This window comes from Emys orbicularis, chromosome 12 (genome assembly GCF_028017835.1).
Source record: "Emys orbicularis isolate rEmyOrb1 chromosome 12, rEmyOrb1.hap1, whole genome shotgun sequence".
Taxonomy (NCBI): domain Eukaryota; kingdom Metazoa; phylum Chordata; order Testudines; family Emydidae; genus Emys; species Emys orbicularis.
Window position 1 is genome coordinate 49,999,416 of NC_088694.1, and position 21,496 is coordinate 50,020,911.

The 21,496-nt window shown below is 58.1% G+C and overlaps 1 protein-coding gene across 1 annotated transcript; it reads right to left on the reverse strand.

Annotated features, from left to right (window-relative positions):
- Positions 1 to 1,475: 1,475 nt before the first annotated feature.
- On the reverse strand, positions 1,476 to 18,974 carry LRP10 (LDL receptor related protein 10). The gene is given in 8 exon segments (XM_065414547.1): positions 1,476 to 4,284; positions 4,542 to 4,671; positions 4,951 to 5,791; positions 16,099 to 16,283; positions 17,467 to 17,495; positions 17,497 to 17,606; positions 18,612 to 18,641; positions 18,926 to 18,974. Coding segments are annotated over 8 exon segments (1,872 nt in total). The 3' UTR covers positions 1,476 to 3,786.
- Between the last annotated feature and the right edge of the window lie 2,522 nt (positions 18,975 to 21,496).

The window sequence follows — 21,496 nt, forward strand, 5'->3', positions numbered from 1 at the left end:
TCTGGGGATAGATAGATAGATAGATAGAGGGGGTGTACGGAGATAGATAGATAGAGGGGGTGTCTGGGGATAGATAGATAGAGGGGGTGTCTGGGGATGGATAGATAGATAGAGGGGGAGGATGGGGATAGATAGATAGAGGGGGTGGATGGGGATAGATAGATAGATAGATAGATAGATAGATAGAGGGGGTGTCTGGGGATAGATAGATAGATAGATAGATAGATAGATAGAGGGGGTGTCTGGGGATAGATAGATAGATGTGGTGGTGGATGGGGATAGATAGATAGATAGAGGGGGTGTCTGGGGATAGATAGATAGATAGAGGGGGTGGATGGGGATAGATAGATAGATAGATAGATAGATAGATAGATAGATAGATAGATAGATAGAGGGGGTGTCTGGGGATAGATAGATAGATAGATAGATAGAGGGGGTGTCTGGGGATAGATAGATAGATAGATAGATAGAGGGGGTGTACGGAGATAGATAGATAGAGGGGGTGTCTGGGGATAGATAGAGGGGGTGTCTGGGGATGGATAGATAGATAGAGGGGGAGGATGGGGATAGATAGATAGAGGGGGTGGATGGGGATAGATAGATAGATAGATAGATAGATAGAGGGGGTGTCTGGGGATAGATAGATAGATAGAGGGGGAGGATGGGGATAGATAGATAGATAGATAGATAGATAGATAGATAGAGGGGGTGTACGGGGATAGATAGATAGGGTGGATGGGGATAGATAGATAGATAGATAGAGGGGGTGTCTGGGGATAGATAGATAGAGGGGGTGTACGGGGATAGATAGATAGATAGATAGGGTGGATGGGGATATATAGATAGATAGAGGGGGTGTCTGGGGATAGATAGATAGATAGATAGATGAGGTGGATGGGGATAGATAGAAAGATAGATAGATAGAGGGGGTGGATGGGGATAGATAGATAGATAGAGGGGGTGTACGGGGATAGATAGATAGATAGGGTGGATGGGGGTAGATAGATAGATAGAGGGGGTCGATGGGCATAGATAGATAGATAGACAGATAGATAGAGGGGGTGGATGGGGATAGATAGATAGATAGATAGAGGGGGTGGATGGGGATAGATAGATAGATAGAGGGGGTGTACAGGGATAGATAGATAGATAGATAGATAGATAGATAGATGGGGATAGATAGATAGATAGATAGAGGGGGTGGATGGGGATAGATAGATAGATAGATAGATAGATAGATAGATAGATAGATAGATAGATAGATAGATAGATGCTGTAATGGGATAGATAGGTGCATGTAGGAGTAGGAGCTGAACGCAGAGCCCCCAGAGTTGAAGTGGCCGCCGTTTCTCTACAGGGGGCACTCTCCTAGTTAGCAGCAGTAGAAGGCTCTTACGCGCTCAATCCACCTGGCGGGTTCTTGCTCATTAAATGCCTGCTACTCTGCTCAGAGGGGGAGGAAAAAGCATCACAATGTTTTCTTCTTAAATGTATTTTTTCTTGAATTCTTAGCAATAATTTGAACAGACAATAATAGGCAAAATTCTAACAAGAAATCTGATTGGCCTCGAGCTCCCAGGGCAAATATACCAAAATAATCACGAACCTCGACCTGCAATCAAACCACCAGCCTGGAAAACCTGCCGGTTCCGTCATACTGAGAGAAATCGCTACACAAGAGATGGCTCCAATTTTCCCCCTGGCCATTGCCTTTAAGAACCTTGTATTTTTTGACTGCCACACAAATATTATGCAGTGTGAATTCTTTTTTACATAGGCAGATGCTCAAATTTGTTGTCTCTCTCTTTTTACAAAATTATGGACGAACGAGCTGGTAACAATTTTCCATTTTGGCCATTGCCTTTAATATTTGATTTTTTGACTGCCTTGTAAATGTTTTACACCTGGGATTCTAATTTTGCAGCTATGTAGATTTTTAATCTTATTTTCCAGCTATTTCTCATTTTTAAATAAAACAAGTTCTTCAGAAAAACCTGGTTAAATTTTCCCCACCTGGCTATTACCCTTAAGAGTATTTTTTTTTTTGTCTGCCACACAAATTTTTGCACTGCGTCTCTTCTGTTGCATACACTGATGCACCAAGCTATCGTCTATTTTCTCTTTTAAAAAGTTCTCTACAAGGCTGGTTACATTTTTCAGTCTCACCGTTGTATTTCGCAAGTAAGCTGTATAGTGAGTCACGGCTGATGTTTATTTATTTTGGGTACAGATAAACCCACTTGTTTTTATTTGTTAATGGCCAGGCAAATGCTTTAGACTGACATCCCCCACCTCAATTTTCTGGGGCAGAGATTTGCACCTTGATTTTCTCCCTAGTTCCTCTCTTTCAAATCTAATTGTACAAAACAAACAAGCGAACAAGCAAATCAAAGAAAACTTCACTGCAAAAAGTTGGTGTCTTTTTTTCTGATCCAAACTTTGCCTTTAAGAAACTTATTTAAAAAAAAAAAAAAAAACAGCAACACAAAAAGTCTGGGTTGAGAATCAAGTCCAGCTTTTCTAGCTGTGGAACTTGTGAAAACTCGGCTCCCGATTTTGCATTTAAAAACATAACTACAAAAAAACTCTCACGGTAGCTGGTTAAATGCGTTTGCCATTGCCTTTAAAAATCAGTTTACAATACAAATATTTGGTGCCAACACTCACATGTTAATTTCCCCCATCCATAGACACACACATTTCTTTTAATCTTATTTTTCACCTTCTTTACAAAAATGACACATATATATATTAAAAAAATCTATCAAAAATGGCCGACAATCTTTCAGATTTAGTCATTGCCTTTAAGAATATATATATATATATATGTATATATTTAACTGCCACATATATCTTTTGTCATTCAGAATCACTGTTCGATTTGTCAGCGGAATACAGACGCACATTGTCTCTTCTAAGTCATATTTAAAAAAAAACAATCATTTAAAACAATCTCTAGAGGAGGTTAAATGGTCATTACCTTTAAGAGTTTTCTTTTTTGACAGCCATGCAAATATTTTGCACGGAGAATCCCAGCCACATAAATTCACGTATTCATTTTCTGTCGATTTCTTTTTTTTTGTTTCAATCAGAACCACATTTTAGCCAACAGGGAGTAAAATGTTGCTGATTTTGCCCATTGCCTTTAAAAGACCTTTTTTTTAACCTCCACACAAAAAAGGTTTGCTTACCGTAAAGGTTCATTTTTCTAACCCAGGTATGAAAAAATAATTGATGATAGAAAATTTCAACTCATAGAAGAGGAAAATTATTGCCAGCTGAGCCATCGCCTTTAAGAGTCTTTTTTAACTGCCATTTCTTTCCTCCTCTAATAGGGCTCCAGCACCTTTAAGATGTTCTTTAGAACAGCCATACAAACATTTCTAAAGGACACATCCCTTTTAAGAGCTTTTTTTGACTGCCACACAAATATTTTTCCTTCTGGTCAGATGCAGCCAGAACTGGCCTCTGGGGGATGGGCGCGATTGGTTCAACCAGCCACGCTGCCCTGCTCTCCGATTAGCCGCCAGGTTCTTAAAGGCAATGTCTGACAAAGCTCTTCCCTTGAAGAGCTTTTTTAACTGGCAGGCAAATTTTTTCTCTCTGCTCAGTTAGCGTTAAGTCCTTAAAGGCAATGTGCAATGGCACCATCCTTTGCGGGCCAGTTTTTGACTGCCTCACAAATATTGCCACCCCAGTTGACCCCTGCTGGGGGCAGGGGTGGCTTAACCACTCTCCCCGTTGGCTGCTGGGTTCTTAAAGGCAATGGAGCCTGGCGGGGGGCGCTCAGGTGAGGAGGGGGTCATCATCCAGGGCCTCGGCAGGGGGGGAGGGCCGGGACTCAGCGAGGGGCAGTAGCAGAACGTCGTCCTCCCCGTCAGGGGAGGGTGGGAGGCTCGGGGGCTCCCCACGGCCCTCAGGGGAGGGGAAGAGGCACCCGCGGAGGGCCCCCATCACCCCCCTGGGCAGCCGCTGGGGGCCCGTGGGGGGCGGGGCCGTGGGGGGCTCTGGCCCAGGGGGCAGGACTTTCTGCGGCAGGGGCGGGGCCTCATCGGGCCCACCGGCTGCCCCCCCTTCCTCCTGGCTGGCAGCGTCTGGCAGGGGCTGGGCAGGGGGGGCGGCAGGGGGGTGGGCGGCTGGGGTGGAGCGGGGCAGCAGCCCCCAGCGGCGTAGGCGGCGCAGCAGGCGGCGCAGGGGGCGGGGGGGGCGGCGCGCCCGGCGCCCCCCCACCGGCTCATGCTGGAGCAGATGGAGCAGAGAGCGTAGATTCCCCAGCAGCGACGTCTGCAACGAGAGAGGAGCGGGGGGTCAGCACCAGAGGGAGGGAGCCCCCCCATGCTCGGGGATCCAGGCTCTGTGTGGGGAAGCTGTGGGGGCTGTGGGGAGGGGGTGTGGAAGCCTAGGAGTGGTGGGTCGCTCGGTGGGTGCTGGGTCACGGGGGCTCAGGGTGTGGGGCTGGAGTGGGGTGTCTCTTTGTGGAGACAGGGTTGTGGTGGCTACAGTGGGAGGGCTCAGTGGGGTGCAGGGTGGATGCGTCTCACCTGCCCGGGGCTTTCGGTGGGGAAGTCCTCGAGGGGTGGGACCAGCCCCTGTGCGATGAGCTGCCCATAGGACGGGGGCGCCTCCTGCCGGACCAGCTGGGCATCGCTGCGGGACAGGGGGGCGAAGAGGCTGCGGGGGTGGGGGAGACCATGAGATGGCGACTGCTGGGCTTTCCCCCCCAACCCCGCTTCCCCACAACCCCCAACTCCGGGTTCATCTGCCCCTGATCCTGCCTCTCCCTATAGCCCCGCCCCATCCACCTGATAGCTCCACCCCCATCCACCCCATTGCATAGCCCCGCGCCCTGCCCCTACAGCCCTGTCTGTTCTCCAGAGCCCCACCCCCACCCCAGAGCCCCACCCATCTCATAGCCCCGCCCCCGCCCCCACCCCAGAGCCCTGCCCCCACCTGTACTCCCGGCTGCGCACGGCGTAGAGCCGGCAGGTGCAGCCCAGCGCGATGACCAGCAGGAGGCCGCAGACCAGGCTGCCGATGGCCGCGGCTGCCACCACCTTGCGGGGCAGGGTGTAGGGGCAGGAGGCCTCGTCGGAGGAGTCGGCGCAGTCGGGCTGCCCGTCGCAGCGCCAGGCCTCGTAGACGCAGCGCCCATCCCCGCAGCGGAAGTTGCCGGGCTGGCAGCGCCAGCAGCCCCGCTCGTCTGCCCCGTCCGGGCACAGTGTCTGGTAGTTGCACCGGTCAGCGGGTGCGTAACAGGGCCCCCCGGTGCCACCCCGGCAGGGGTAGCTCCCTTCCGGGCAGCCTGGGCAGTGCTCCTCGTCCGCCCCGTCTGGGCAGTGCCAGACGCCATCGCAGCGCTCCGCCTCCCCGTAGCACCGGGCCTCATCCCCCCGGCCGCAGGGCCGCTGCCAGGGCACACAGAACCCACGCACGTGGTAGGTGGCGTTGAAGCCACGGCCCCCCAGGCCCTGCCAGGCCACCCACGCCCGGCTGGAGGGCGACTCCACCGCCACTGGCTGCCCGTTGCTGGCCGCATCCACGCGCCGCAGCAGCCGCGGCTCAGCCAACAGGTCTGGGTGGCCCTCGTACACCTCTAGGGAGTCGTTCGGAGCCAGGTCCAGCGTGGTGAAGAGCACAGTGAGGGGGCGGCTGTCGTGGGGGTCCAGGGCCCAGCGGCACTGGATGAGGGCTCCAGCGGGGCCTCCAGGCCAGGCAGGCGGAGAGAAGACCCCATAGAAATCATCCAGGGTCAGGTTACAAGATGGAGGTGAGGCAGAGAGGAGGGGACCTGCTAGGACGAGAGAGAGAGAGAGTGAGACAGGGACAGGCCTTTCATATTCTCTCTCTTTGTTCTTCTGTGCAAAATCACAGCAACAAGATGGAGTTTGTAGCCACCTGGGCAAGTCACATGTCCATGAATGATTCAGTTTTTTGCAGGCCAATGCCATTGTTTACATGTTAGTTTGAATGTTCCCAGGAAAGCTCAGATGTGGATTGGCATCTCCCAAAGTCCCTTGTCAGTTAAGTGTTTCTTGATTGGGCACTTACTGAGAATAGTCCTTTCTCAAGAAACTGACGAAATGCTTCACTGAGACTACTTAGAATCAAAACACATTGAGATACAAGTACAGAGCCAATATTCATGACTTCAAATGCAAAGCTGATACAAACATGCAGACAGCACAATCATAACCAGCAAATCATCACCTTTCCATAGACCTCCTTTGTACAAGTTTTGGTGCAACCATAGGACCTTGGTTGCAACAATGATCTATATGGTCATAGTTCATGTCAATAACTTCACAGGATGGTTGGGTCATATGGGGATGGATGGACGGATGGTTGGGTTGTGTGGGGATGGACAGATACTTCGGTTGTGTGGGGATGGATGGATGGTTGGGTTGTGTGGGGATGGATGGTTGGGTCGGGTGGGGTGGGGATGGATGGATGGATGGTTGGGTTGTGTGGGGATGGATGGTAGTTCGGGTCGGGTGGGGATGGATGCTTGGGTCGGGCTGGGTTGGGTTGGGTTGTGTGGGGATGGATGGATGGTTGGGTTGAGTTGTGTGGGGATGGATGGTTGTGTGAGGATTGATGATTTGGTTGGGTCGGGTGCGGATGGATGGTTGGGTCGGGCGGATGATGATGGATGGTTGTGTGGGGATGGTTGGGTTGTGTGGGGATGGATGGATGGTTGGGTTTGGTGGGTTGTGTGGGGATGGATGGTTGTGTGGGGATGGATGGATGGTTGGGTTGGGTGGGTATGGATGGATGGTTCGGTCAGGCGAGTGGGGATGGATGGATGGATGGGTTGTGTGGGGATGGATGGTTGGGTTGTGTGGGGATGGACAGATAGTCGGGTCGGGTGGGGATGGATGGTTGGGTTGGGGTGGGTGGGAATGAATGAATGGTTGGGTTGGGTTGGGTCGGGTGGGGATGGATGGTTGGGTTGGGTTGGGTGGGGATGGATGGTTGGGTCGGGTCGAGATGGATGGATGGGTTGGTTGTGTTGTGTTGTGTGGGGATGGATGGATGGTTGGGTCGGGTGAGTATGGATGGATGGTTCGGTCAGGCGGCTGGGGATGGATGGATGGTTGGGTTGAGTTGTGTGGGGATGGATTGTTGGGTCAGGTGGGGATGGATGGATGGTTGGGTCGGGTCGGGTGGGAATGGATGGTGGGATTGTATGGGGATGGATGGATGAGTCGCGTCGGGTGGGGATGAATGGTTCGGGCGGGCGGGTGGGGATGGATGGATGGTTGGGTTGGTTGTGTGGGGATGGATGGATGGATGGTTGGGTCGCGTCAGGTGGGGTTGAATGGTTCGTTCGGGCGGGTGGGGTTGGATGGTTGGGTTGGGTTGGGTGGAGATGGAGGGCTGGGTCAGGTCGTGTGGGCATGGATGGATGGTTGGGTTATATGGGGATGGATGGATGGTTGGGTCACATCGGGTGGGGATGGATGGATGGTTGGGTTGGGTCGTGTGGGAATGGATGGATGGTTGGGTCAGATCATGTGGGAATGGATGGATGGTTGGGTTATATGGGGATGGATGGATGGTTGGGTCGCGTCGGGTGGGGATGGATGGATGGTCGGGTTGGGTTGTGTGGCGATGGATGGTTGGGTTGGGTCGTGTGGGAATGGATGGATGGTTGGGTCGGGCGGGTGGGGATGGATGGTTGGGTTGTGTGGGGATGGACAGATAGTCGGGTCGGGTGGGGATGGATGGTTGGGTTGGGGTGGGTGGGAATGAATGAATGGTTGGGTTGGGTTGGGTTGGGTAGGGTTGGGTTGGGTTGGGTCGGGTGGGGATGGATGGTTGGGTTGGGTTGGGTGGGGATAGATGGTTGGTTGTGTTGTGTGGGGATAGATGGATGGTTGGGTCGGGTGAGTATGGATGGATGGTTCGGTCAGGCGGCTGGGGATGGATGGATGGTTGGGTTGAGTTGTGTGGGGATGGATGGTTGGGTCAGGTGGGGATGGATGGATGGTTGGGTCGGGTCAGGTGGGAATGGATGGTGGGATTGTATGGGGATGGATGGATGAGTCGCGTCAGGTGGGGATGAATGGTTCGGTCGGGTGGGTGGGGATGGATGGATGGTTGGGTTGGTTGTGTGGGGATGGATGGTTGGGTTGCGTCAGGTGGGGATGGATGGATGGTTGGGTTGTGTGGTGATGGATGGTTGGGTTGGGTCGTGTGGGAATGGATGGATGGTTGGGTCGGGCGGGTGGGGATGGATGGATGGTTGGATTGCGTCCAATGGGGATGGATGGTTGGGTCGGGGAGGTGGGGATGGATGGTTCGGTCGGGCGGGTGGGGATGGATGGATGGATGGTTGGGTCACGTGGGGATGGATGGATGGTTGGATTGCGTCCAATAAGGATGGATGGTTGGGTCAGGGAGGTGGGGATGGATGGTTCTGTCGGGCGGGTGGGGATGGATGGATGGTTGGGTCACGTGGGGATGGATGGATGGTTGGGTCGCGTTGGGTGAGGATGGATGGTTGGGTCGGGCAGGTGGGGATGGATGGTTGAGTCACGTCGGGTTGTGATGGATGGTTGGATCGGGTCGTGTGGAAATGGATAGATGGTTGGGTTGTGTGGGGATGGATGGATGGTTGGGTCACGTCGGGTGGGGATGAATGGTTCGGTCGGGTGGGAGGGGATGGATGGATGCTTGGGTTGTGTGGGGATGGATGGATGGTTGGGTTGGGCAGGTGGGGATGGATGGATGGATGGTTGGGTCGGGCAGGTGGGGATGGATGGATGGATTGTTGGGTTGGGCCGGTGGGGATGGATGGATGGTTGGGTCGCGTCGGGTGGGGATGAATGGTTCAGTCGGGTGGGAGGGGATGGATGGATGGTTGGGTTGTGTGGGGATGGATGGATGGTTGGGTCGCGTCGGGTGGGGATGAATGGTTCGGTCGGGCAGGTGGGCATGGATGGATGCTTGGGTTGCGTCGGATGGGGATGAATGGTTCGGTAGGGTGGGAGGGGATGGATGGATGGTCAGGTCATGTAGGGATGGATGGATGGTTGCGTTGGGCAGGTGGGGATGGATGGTTGGGTTGTGTTGGGATGGACAGATAGTCGTGTCGGGTGGGGATGGATGGTTGGGGTGGGTGGGAATGAATGAATGGTTGGGTTGGGTTGGGTTGGGTTGGGTGGGGATGGATGGTTGGGTCGGGTCGAGTTGGATGGATGGTTGGTTGTGTTGTGTTGTGTTGTGTGGGGATGGATGGATGGTTGGGTCGGGTGAGTATGGATGGATGGTTCGGTCAGGCGGCTGGGGATGGATGGATGGTTGGGTTGAGTTCTGTGGGGATGGATGGTTGGGTCAGGTGCGGATGGATGGATGGTTGGGTCGGGTGGGAATGGATGGTGGGATTGTATGGGGATGCATGGATGGGTCGCGTCGGGTGGGGATGGATGGTTGGGTTGCATCGGGTGGAGATGGATGGATGGTTGGGTTGGTTGTGTGGGGATGGATGGATGGATGGTTGGGTTGCATCGGGTGGAGATGGATGGATGGTTGAGTTGGGTTGTGTGGGGATGGATGGTTGGGTTGTATGGGGATGGATGGATGGTTGGGTCGCGTCAGGTGGGGATGAATGGTTCAGTCAGGTGGGAGGGGATGGATGGATGGTCAGGTCGTGTGGGGATGGATGGATGGATGGTCAGGTCGTGTAGGGATGGATGAATGGTTGGGTTGGGCAGGTGGGGATGGATGGTTGGGTTGTGTGGAGATGGATGGATGGTTGGGTTGTGTGTGGATGGATGGATGGATGGTTGGGTCGCGTCGGGTGGGGACGAATGGTTCGGTCGGGCAGGTGGGGATGGATGGATGCTTGGGTTGCGTCGGATGGGGATGAATGGTTCAGTAGGGTGGGAGGGGATGGATGGATGGTCAGGTCGTGTGGGGATGGATGGATGGATGGTCAGGTCATGTGGGGATGGATGGATGGATGGTCAGGTCGTGTAGGGATGGATGGATGGTTGGGTTGGGCAGGTGGGGATGGATGGTTGGTTTGTGTGGGGATGGACAGATAGTCGGGTCGGGTGGGGATGGATGGTTGGGTTGGGGTGGGTGGGAATGAATGAATGGTTGGGTTGGGTTGGGTTGGGTTGGGTTGGTTTGGGTGGGGATGGATGGTTGGGTCGGGTCGGGTTGGGTTGGGTTGGGTGGGGATGGATGGTTGGGTCGGGTCAAGATGGATGGATGGTTGGTTGTGTTGTGTTGTGTGGGGATGGATGGATGGTTGGGTCGGGTGAGTATGGATGGATGGTTCGGTCAGGCGGCTGGGGATGGATGGATGGTTGGGTTGAGTTGTGTGGGGATGGATGGTTGGGTTGTGTGGGGATGGATGGTTGGGTCGGGTCGGGTGGGGATGGATGCTTGGGTCGGGCTGGGTTGGGTTGGGTTGTGTGGGGATGGATGGATGGTTTGGTTGAGTTGTGTGGGGATGGATGGTTGTGTGAGGATTGATGATTTGGTTGGGTTAGGTGAGGATTGATTATTTGGTTGGGTCGAGTTTGGATGGATGGTTGGGTCGGGCGGATGATGATGGATGGTTGTGTGGGGATGGTTGGGTTGTGTGGGGATGGATGGATGGTTGGGTTTGGTGGGTTGTGTGGGGATGGATGGTTGTGTGGGGATGGATGGATGGATGGGTTGTGTGGGGATGGATGGTTGGGTTGGGGTGGGTGGGAATGAATGAATGGTTGGGTTGGGTTGGGTCGGGTGGGGATGGATGGTTGGGTTGGGTTGGGTGGGGATGGATGGTTGGGTCGGGTCGAGATGGATGGATGGGTTGGTTGTGTTGTGTTGTGTGGGGATGGATGGATGGTTGGGTCGGGTGAGTATGGATGGATGGTTCGGTCAGGCGGCTGGGGATGGATGGATGGTTGGGTTGAGTTGTGTGGGGATGGATTGTTGGGTCAGGTGGGGATGGATGGATGGTTGGGTCGGGTCGGGTGGGAATGGATGGTGGGATTGTATGGGGATGGATGGATGAGTCGCGTCGGGTGGGGATGAATGGTTCGGGCGGGCGGGTGGGGATGGATGGATGGTTGGGTTGGTTGTGTGGGGATGGATGGATGGATGGTTGGGTCGCGTCAGGTGGGGTTGAATGGTTCGTTCGGGCGGGTGGGGTTGGATGGTTGGATGGTTGGGTTGGGTTGGGTGGAGATGGAGGGCTGGGTCAGGTCGTGTGGGAATGGATGGATGGCTGGGTTATATGGGGATGGATGGATGGTTGGGTCACGTCGGGTGGGGATGGATGGATGGTTGGGTTGGGTCGTGTGGGAATGGATGGATGATTGGGTCGTGTGGGAATGGATGGATGGTTGGGTCAGATCATGTGGGAATGGATGGATGGTTGGGTTATATGGGGATGGATGGATGGTTGGGTCGCGTCGGGTGGGGATGGATGGATGGTCGGGTTGGGTTGTGTGGCGATGGATGGTTGGGTTGGGTCGTGTGGGAATGGATGGATGGTTGGGTCGGGCGGGTGGGGATGGATGGATGGATGGGTTGTGTGGGGATGGATGGTTGGGTTGTGTGGGGATGGACAGATAGTCAGGTCGGGTGGGGATGGATGGTTGGGTTGGGGTGGGTGGGAATGAATAAATGGTTGGGTTGGGTTGGGTTGGGTTGGGTTGGGTCGGGTGGGGATGGATGGTTGGGTTGGGTTGGGTGGGGATAGATGGTTGGGTCGGGTCGAGATGGATGGATGGTTGGTTGTGTTGTGTTGTGTGGGGATAGATGGATGGTTGGGTCGGGTGAGTATGGATGGATGGTTCGGTCAGGCGGCTGGGGATGGATGGATGGTTGGGTTGAGTTGTGTGGGGATGGATGGTTGGGTCAGGTTGGGATGGATGGATGGTTGGGTCGGGTCAGGTGGGAATGGATGGTGGGATTGTATGGGGATGGATGGATGAGTCGCGTCGGGTGGGGATGAATGGTTCGGTCAGGTGGGTGGGGATGGATGGATGGTTGGGTTGGTTGTGTGGGGATGGATGGTTGGGTTGCGTCAGGTGGGGATGGATGGATGGTTGGGTTGGGTTGTGTGGTGATGGATGGTTGGGTTGGGTCGTGTGGGAATGGATGGATGGTTGGGTCGGGCGGGTGGGGATGGATGGATGGTTGGATTGCGTCCAATGGGGATGGATGGTTGGGTCGGGGAGGTGGGGATGGATGGTTCGGTCGGGCGGGTGGGGATGGATGGATGGATGGTTGGGTCACGTGGGGATGGATGGATGGTTGGATTGCGTCCAATAAGGATGGATGGTTGGGTCAGGGAGGTGGGGATGGATGGTTCTGTCGGGCGGGTGGGGATGGATGGATGGATGGATGGTTGGGTCACGTGGGGATGGATGGATGGTTGGGTCGCGTTGGGTGAGGATGGATGGTTGGGTCGGGCAGGTGGGGATGGATGGTTGAGTCACGTCGGGTTGTGATGGATGGTTGAATCGGGTCGTGTGGAAATGGATAGATGGTTGGGTTGTGTGGGGATGGATGGATGGTTGGGTCACGTCGGGTGGGGATGAATGGTTCGGTCGGGTGGGAGGGGATGGATGGATGCTTGGGTTGTGTGGGGATGGATGGATGGTTGGGTTGGGCAGGTGGGGATGGATGGATGGATGGTTGGGTCGGGCAGGTGGGGATGGATGGATGGTTGGGTCGCGTCGGGTGGGGATGAATGGTTCGGTTGGGCAGGTGGGGATGGATGGATGCTTGGGTTGCGTCGGATGGGGATGAATGGTTCGTCGGGTGGGAGGGGATGGATGGATGGTTGGGTTGTGTGGGGATGGATGGATGGTTGGGTTGTGTGGGGATGGATGTATGGTTGGGTCGCGTCGGGTGGGGATGAATGGTTCGGTCGGGCAGGTGGGCATGGATGGATGCTTGGGTTGCGTCGGATGGGGATGAATGGTTCGGTAGGGTGGGAGGGGATGGATGGATGGTCAGGTCGTGTGGGGATGGATGGATGGTTGGGTCGCGTTGGGTGAGGATGGATGGTTGGGTCGGGCCGGTGGGGATGGATGGTTGAGTCACGTCGGGTTGTGATGGATGGTTGGATCGGGTTGTGTGGAAATGGACGGATGGTTGGGTTGTGTGGGGATGGATGGATGGTTGGGTCACGTCGGGTGGGGATGAATGGTTCGGTCGGGTGGGAGGGGATGGATGGATGCTTGGGTTGTGTGGGGATGGATGGATGCTTGGGTTGGGCAGGTGGGGATGGATGGATGGATGGTTGGGTCGAGCAGGTGGGGATGGATGGATGGATTGTTGGGTTGGGCCGGTGGGGATGGATGGATGGTTGGGTCGCGTCGGGTGGGGATGAATGGTTCGGTTGGGCAGGTGGGGATGGATGGATGCTTGGGTTGCGTCGGATGGGGATGAATGGTTCAGTCGGGTGGGAGGGGATGGATGGATGGTTGGGTTGTGTGGGGATGGATGGATGGTTGGGTTGTGTGGGGATGGATGGATGGTTGGGTCGCGTCGGGTGGGGATGAATGGTTCGGTCGGGCAGGTGGGCATGGATGGATGCTTGGGTTGCGTCGGATGGGGATGAATGGTTCGGTACGGTGGGAGGGGATGGATGGATGGTCAGGTCGTGTGGGGATGGATGGATGGATGGTCAGGTCATGTGGGGATGGATGGATGGATGGTCAGGTCATGTAGGGATGGATGGATGGTTGCGTTGGGCAGGTGGGGATGGATGGTTGGGTTGTGTTGGGATGGACAGATAGTCGGGTCGAGTGGGGATGGATGGTTGGGTTGGGGTGGGTGGGAATGAATGAATGGTTGGGTTGGGTGGGGATGGATCGTTGGGTCGGGTCGAGATGGATGGATGGTTGGTTGTGTTGTGTTGTGTTGTGTGGGGATGGATGGATGGTTGGGTCGGGTGAGTATGGATGGATGGTTCGGTCAGGCGGCTGGGGATGGATGGATGGTTGGGTTGGGGTGGGTGGGAATGAATAAATGGTTGGGTCAGGTGGGGATGGATGGATGGTTGGGTCAGGTGGGAATGGATGGTGGGATTGTATGGGGATGCATGGATGGGTCGCGTCGGGTGGGGATGAATGGTTCGGTCGGGCGGGTGGGGATGGATGGATGGTTGGGTTGGTTGTGTGGGGATGGATGGATGGATGGTTGGGTTGCATCGGGTGGAGATGGATGGATGGTTGAGTTGGGTTGTGTGGGGATGGATGGTTGGGTTGTATGGGGATGGATGGATGGTTGGGTCGCGTCAGGTGGGGATGAATGGTTCAGTCAGGTGGGAGGGGATGGATGGATGGTCAGGTCCTGTGGGGATGGATGGATGGATGGTCAGGTCGTGTAGGGATGGATGGATGGTTGGGTTGGGCAGGTGGGGATGGATGGTTGGGTTGGGTTGTGTGGGGATGGATGGATGGATGGTTGGGTCGCGTCGGGTGGGGATGAATGGTTCGGTCGGGCAGGTGGGGATGGATGGATGCTTGGGTTGCGTCGGATGGGGATGAATGGTTCAGTAGGGTGGGAGGGGATGGATGGATGGTCAGGTCGTGTGGGGATGGATGGATGGATGGTCAGGTCGTGTAGGGATGGATGGATGGTTGGGTTGGGCAGGTGGGGATGGATGGTTGGTTTGTGTGGGGATGGACAGATAGTCGGGTCAGGTGGGGATGGATGGTTGGGTTGGGGTGGGTGGGAATGAATGAATGGTTGAGTTGAGTTGGGTTGGGTTGGGTGGGGATGGATGGTTGGGTCGGGTCAAGATGGATGGATGGTTGGTTGTGTTGTGTTGTGTGGGGATGGATGGATGGTTGGGTTATATGGGGATGGATGGATGGTTGGGTCGCGTCGGGTGGGGATGGATGGATGGTTGGGTTGGGTTGTGTGGCGATGGATGGTTGGGTTGGGTCGTGTGGGAATGGATGGATGGTTGGGTTGGGTCGTGTGGGAATGGATGGATGGTTGGGTCGGGCGGGTGGGGATGGATGGATGGATGGTTGGGTCACGTGGGGATGGATGGGTGGTTGGATTGCGTCCAATGAGGATGGATGGTTGGGTCACGTCGGGTGGGAATGGATGGATGGTTGGGTTATATGGGGATGGATGGATGGTTGGGTCGCGTCGGGTGGGGATGGATGGATGGTTGGGTTGGGTTGTGTGGCGATGGATGGTTGGGTTGGGTCGTGTGGGAATGGATGGATGGTTGGGTTGGGTCGTGTGGGAATGGATGGATGGTTGGGTCGGGGAGGTGGGGATGGATGGTTCGGTCGGGCGGGTGGGGATGGATGGATGGATGGATGGTTGGGTCACGTTGGGTGAGGATGGATGGTTGGGTCGGGCAGGTGGGGATGGATGGTTGAGTCACGTCGGGTTGTGATGGATGGTTGGATCGGGTCGTGTGGAAATGGATGGATGGTTGGGTTGTGTGGGGATGGATGGATGGTTGGGTCGCATCGGGTGGTGATGAATGGTTCGGTCGGATGGGAGGGGATGGATGGATGGTTGGGTTGTGTGGGGATGGATGGATGGTTGGGTTGGGCAGGTGGGGATGGATGGATGGATGGTTGGGTTGTGTGGGGATGGATGGATGGATGGATGGTTGATTTGGGTTGTGTGGGGATGGATGGTTGGGTCGGGCAGGTGGGGATGGATGGATGGATTGTTGGGTTGGGCAGGTGGGGATGGATGGATGGTTGGGTCGGGCAGGTGGGGATGGATGGATGGATAGTTGGGTTGGGCAGGTGGGGATGGATGGATGGATGGATGGATGGTTGGGTCGGGCAGGTGGGGATGGATGGATGGATGGATGGTTGGGTCAGGCAGGTGGGGATGGATGGGTGGGTCGTGTTGGTGGGGATAGAGGGATGGTTGGGTCGCGTCAGGTGGGGATGGATGGTTGGGTCGTGTCGGGTGGGGATGGATGGTTGGGTCGGGCAGGTGGGGATGGATGGTTGCGTCGGGCAGGTGGGGATGGATGGATGGTTGGGTTGGGTCGCATATGGATGACTGGAAGGGGCACATTGGGGTGGAGACAGACTGAACAGTTGTCCACCCCCTCTCAGGTGCAACCCCCGCCCCGTTTTCCAGCCAGGCCCCCACCTCTCTCGTAGTGGAGCTGGAATCCTTCTGCCACCGTCCAGCTGCGCCCGTAGCTCAGGGTGACATTGGTGCCCCTGTACTCCAGGGGGGTGGGGAGCCGGGAGCCGCAAAGGGCCTGGTGGGGGTAGGAGTGAGCCCAGATGTAGAGTTTCGCCTCTCCGCACGCCAGTTGGAACCGCTCGAACCTGCAGAGAGGAGACGGGGGATGGGCACGGGGCCTCTCCCCTCTGGGGTCCGGCTCCCATCCGGCCCCACGGCGGGGACTGGCTGGCTCAGGGGTGCGGTGACTGGGGCCTTTCCCTCCAGGGGCCGCCAGCTCCCTTCCAGACCCAAGGCCGGGGAGGGGAGGGAGGTTAATTGGGATAATTACTGTTTTTGCTCTTCTCTGGGGCGGGGCAGGATGTGGACAGGATGGGGCAGAATGCAGTGGCTGGGCAAGTGAGGAGAGGACTGAGAGAATGGGGGAGGGGGCAGGAGACGGGGGAAGAGGGGGCTGGTCGGGGGAGGGCTGAGGGAGTGGGGGAGGGGCAGGAGGCGGGGGGCAGAGGGGGATGGTTGGGGGAGGGCTGAGGTGAGGACTGACAGAGGGGGGAGGGGGCAAGAGGCGGAGGGCAGAGGGGGGTGGTTGGGGGAGGGCTGAGGTGAGGACTGACAGAGGGGGGAGGGGGCAGGAGGCGGAGGGCAGAGGGGGGTGGTCGGCGGAGGGCTGAGGGAGTGGGGGTGGGGGCAGGAGCCGGGGGGCAGAGGGGGGTGGTCGGGGTAGGGCTAAGGTGAGGACTGAGGGAGTGGGGGTGAGGGCAGGAGGCGGGGGGCAGAGGGGGGTGGTCGGGGTAGGGCTAAGGTGAGGACTGAGGGAGTGGGGGTGGGGGCAGGAGGCAGGGGGCAGAGGGGGTGGTCAGGGGAGGGCTGAGGTGAGGACTGAGGGAGTAGGGGTGGGGGCAGGAGGCATGGGGCAGAGGGGGGTGGTCAGGGGAGGGCTGAGGTGAGGACTGAGGGACTGGGGGTGGGGGCAGGAGGCAGGGGGCAGAGGGGGTGGTCAGGGGAGGGCTGAGGTGAGGACTGAGGGAGTGGGGGTGGGGGCAGGAGGCATGGGGCAGAGGGGGGTGGTCAGGGGAGGGCTGAGGTGAGGACTGAGGGACTGGGGGTGGGGGCAGGAGGCAGGGGGCAGAGGGGGGTGGTCAGGGGAGGGCTGAGGTGAGGACTGAGGGAGTGGGGGTGGGGGCAGGAGATGGGGCAGAGGGGGTGGTCGGGGGAGGACTGAGGGAGTGGGGGTGGGGGCAGGAGGCTGGGGGCAGAGCGGGGTGGTCGGGGGAGGACTGAGGGAGTGGGGTGGAGGCAGGGGGCAGAGGGCTACATGGGGTCTCTCACCTGATGGTCACCACGTCCTCCGGGCCCCCCCAGGATGACCCACGTGCACTTGCCAGGCAGGATGCGGCCATGATGGGGGGGGAAGCTGCGGATCACCCCCTGGCTCTCCCCCCGCACCTCCAGGGGTGCACGGCAGGTGGCTGGGGAGGAGCGGGGGGGATGCAGAGGTCAGCGATGGACCCCGTCCATGTCCCCCTCCCCTACATCCAGCCCCCCAATCACAGTGCTACCCCACCCAGCGAGCCCAAATCCCCACCCTTCCCCCTCCCCTTCTCCCACCAGCCCCCTGCACCCCAATCCCTGCCCCTCCTCCTCCAGCCCCCTGCACCCCAAATCCCGGCCCTTCCCCCTCTCCAACAGCCCCTGTACCCCAATCCCTGCCCTTCCCGCCTCTCCAACAGCCCCTGCACCCCAATCCCGGCCCTTCCCCCTCTCCAACAGCCCCTGCACCCCAATCCCGGCCCTTCCCCCTCTCCCACCAGCCCCCTGCACCCCAATCCCTGGCCTTCCCCCTCTCCCACCAGCCCCCTGCACCCCAATTCCTGCCCTTCCCCCTCCTCCAGCCCCCTGCACCCCAATCCCTGCCCTTCACCCTCTCCCACCAGCCCCCCTGCACCCTAAATCCCTGCCCTTCCCCCTCTCCCACCAGCCGCCCCCTGCACCCCAATTCCTGCCCTTCCCCCTCCTCCAGCCCCCTGTACCCCAATCCCTGTCCTTCCCCCTCTCCCACCAGCCCCCTGCACCCCAATCCCTGCCCTTCCCCCTATCCCACCAGCCCCTGCACCCCAAATCCCTGCCCTTCCCCCTCTCCCACCAGCCCCCTGCACTCCAATCCCTGCCCTTCCCCCTATCCCACCAGCCCCTGCACCCCAAATCCCTGTCCTTCCCCCTCTCCCACCAGCCCCTGCACCCCAATCCCTGCCCTTCCCCCTCCTCCTCCAGCCCCCTGCACCCCAATCCCTGTCCTTCCCCCTCCTCCTCCAGCGCCCTGCACCCCAATCCCCGCCCTTCCCCCTCCCCGCACAAGACCCCAAATCGCTGTCCTTCCCCCCTCCCCCACTCAGGCCCCGCACCCCAGTCCCACTCTCTCCACCCCAGAGAACCCTCCTCTCACACTCGGCCCCAACCCCCCCCCCCCCACTCACCCGAGTCTCTCTCAGTGTAGGAAGCAGCTTCTAGGGGGGGAAATAAACTGGGATAAGAAGAAAAAGTGGGGAACCCAGGGCTGGGCGGGCAGGGGGCTGCGGGTCGGGGGTGAGGGGCATCGGCAGGGCTGGGGGGGAGCCCAGGGCTGGGCGGGCAGGGGGCTGCGGGTCGGGGGTGAGGGGCACCGGCCGGGCTGGGGGGGTGGGGGCAGGGCCGGGCTGGCAGGGTTGCGGATCGGGGGTGAGGGGCACCGGCAGGGCTGTGGGGGGCAGGGGGCTGCGGGTCGGGAGTGAGGGGCACCGGCATCTCTTACCCCAGACGAGTCCAAGCAGCAGGATCCAGGCGGCCCCGAGGGGGGACATTTTCAGGGTGGGGCGTCCCGGTTTTCTTGTTTTGCCCCCGGAGGTGGGGGAGGGTTGCTGGGCTGATTCCCCTCCCCCCCTAGCACCCGCACATATCGCGCGCCCCCCGAGTTCCCCCCGCCCGGCTCTGGAGGGCCCCGATCCCCCGACTTCCGCCCTGGGGGGGGGCAGGGATTCGTGTGGGGGGTCCTTCACCCCCTCCCACAGCCGGGCTGGTTCCTTCCCTCCTTCCGCCCCCCCCGGTCTGTTTCGCTCCCGAGCCTAGAACCTCCCCCCCGGTCTGTTTCGCTCCCGAGCCTAGAACCCCCCCCCCCGCGCCCCTCGCGCGTCTCCTTCGCTGGTAACTTTGTTTCCTTCCTTCGTTTCCTGGCTTGCAACTTTCCGGGTCACGTGACCCCCTGTTCTCTCTCTCTCCCCCCTCCTTCGGGCGCCTCCCCTTAACCCTTCCGTGCCCCCGCCCAGGGGCCCTCATTCCGGGGCGGGGGGACGACATCGCTATCGGTCGCTAGGAGAGTATATCGCAGCCGGGTGTGTGTGTGTGGAGCCTATAGGTCGGGGGGGGGGAGCTGCCCCCCTTCCCCTATAGCCAATGACGCCCCTGGCTCCTAGCCCTTTAACTCGCCCCTCCCCTTCGCGGCGCTGGATCTTGGGGTTCAGGCGGGAGGTGTCCCTGGGCAAAGGTCTCTGTGCCCACCCCCTCTTTGGCAGGGCGCTGCTGTGTGTGTGTGTGGGGGGGTGTCTCAGAATTGCGGTGCTACCAGTTTGCTCAATTTCCTGTTTACACGGACTCTCAGCTCCTTGCTCTGCGCCCCCTAGTGGCCACCTGAACAGTGGCTGGAAATATTCATAACTAACATTGCGTGGGGACTCTGTGTGTGTGGGAAAGGGGGCAGGAATTGCGGTACCGGCCCTTTAAGAGCCCTGGTATTGTGTGTGTGTGGGGGGGGGGGTCCCAGAATTGTGGTACCGGCCTTTTAGGAGCCCTGGGGTTTTTATTGGAGGGGTCCTAGAATTGTGGTACCGGCCCTTTAAGAGCCCTGGGTTGTTTATTGGAGGGGTCTTAGAATTGTGGTACCGGCCCTTTAAGAGCCCTGGGTTTTTTATTGGGGGTCCTAGAATTGTGGTAACAGCCCTTTAAGATCCCTGGTTTTGGGGGGGAGTCCAGAATTGTGGTACCGGCCCTTTAAGAGCCCTGTTTTTTTATTGGGGGGGGTCCTAGAATTGTGGTAACGGCCCTTTAAGATCCCTGGTTTTGGGGGGTCCCAGAATTGTGGTACCGGCCCTTTAAGAGCCCTGGTATTGGGGGTCCCAGAACTGTGGTACCGGCCCTTTAAGAGCCCTGTTTTTTGGGGGGGGGTGACTTATGGTACCGGCCCTTTAAGAGCCCTGGTTTGGGGGGGTCCCAGAATTGTGGTACCGGCCCTTTAAGAGCCCTGGGTTTTTTATTGGGGGGGGGTCCCAGACTTATGGTACTGGCCCTTTAAGAGCCCTGGTTTTGGGGGGTCCCAGAATTGCGGTACGGGCCCTTTAAGAATCAACTTCCCTCCATCTCCATCCTATAGCCTCTGGCGCCACCTAGTGGCAGAGGGGGGAGATGGGGGCACGAGGATGGGTTGTCCCCCCTCCCTCCACGCGCTCGCCATTCCCCACCCCCACTGGCTCTTATTCAAACCCCCCCCCCCCAGTCTGTCCTTTCATGCTGCTAAATAAAACAGCCAAGGTCCCTGACTTGATGGGGGGGGGGGCGCTGGGAGCCAGCCAGGACTGGGAGGGGAGTGAGGGCCAGTGGTTAGAGCGGGGGCTGGGAGCCAGGACTCCTGGGTTCTGTCGCTGGCTCTGGTAGTGCAGCTGGGTCTAGTGGTTTGGGGGTTGGGGGGCTGGGAGCCAGGACTCCTGGGTTCCTGTCTGACCCCAGCTGGGGTCGAGGCTTCCCTTAGCGAAATCAGAGGTGGCTGATTCAGCAGCCAAAGGATCAAAGAGCCAGAGGAACAAACCGATGGTGGGAAATGTGCTGATGAGAGAGACCCACATCCTGCCCCACAGCCCCCACCCCACCCCCCGCCTGCACCAGCCCCCTCAGTCTGCCTCTCTTCAGCCACCACCATTGTCTGCCTGGCTCCTCCGTGAGCTCACCCCCCAGACACCCGGAGATCCACCCCCAGACACCTCTGATCTATCCCCCGAGACACCCCGGGTCTATCCCCCAGACACCCCGGGATCCACCCCCAGATCCATCCACCGACACCCCGGATCCACCCCCGAGACACCCCCTGATCTATCCCCCGAGACATCCCGGATCCACCCCCGATACCCCCCGATCTATCCCCCGAGACACCCCGGGATCAACCCCCAGCCACCCCTGATCTATCCCCCCAGACACCCCGGGATCCACACCCCAGACATTCCCTGATCTATCCCCAGAGACACCCCGTGATCCACACCCCAGAAACCCTCTGATCTCTCCCCCGAGACACCCTGGATCCACCCCCCGGACACCCGGGGATCCACCCCCAGACACTCCT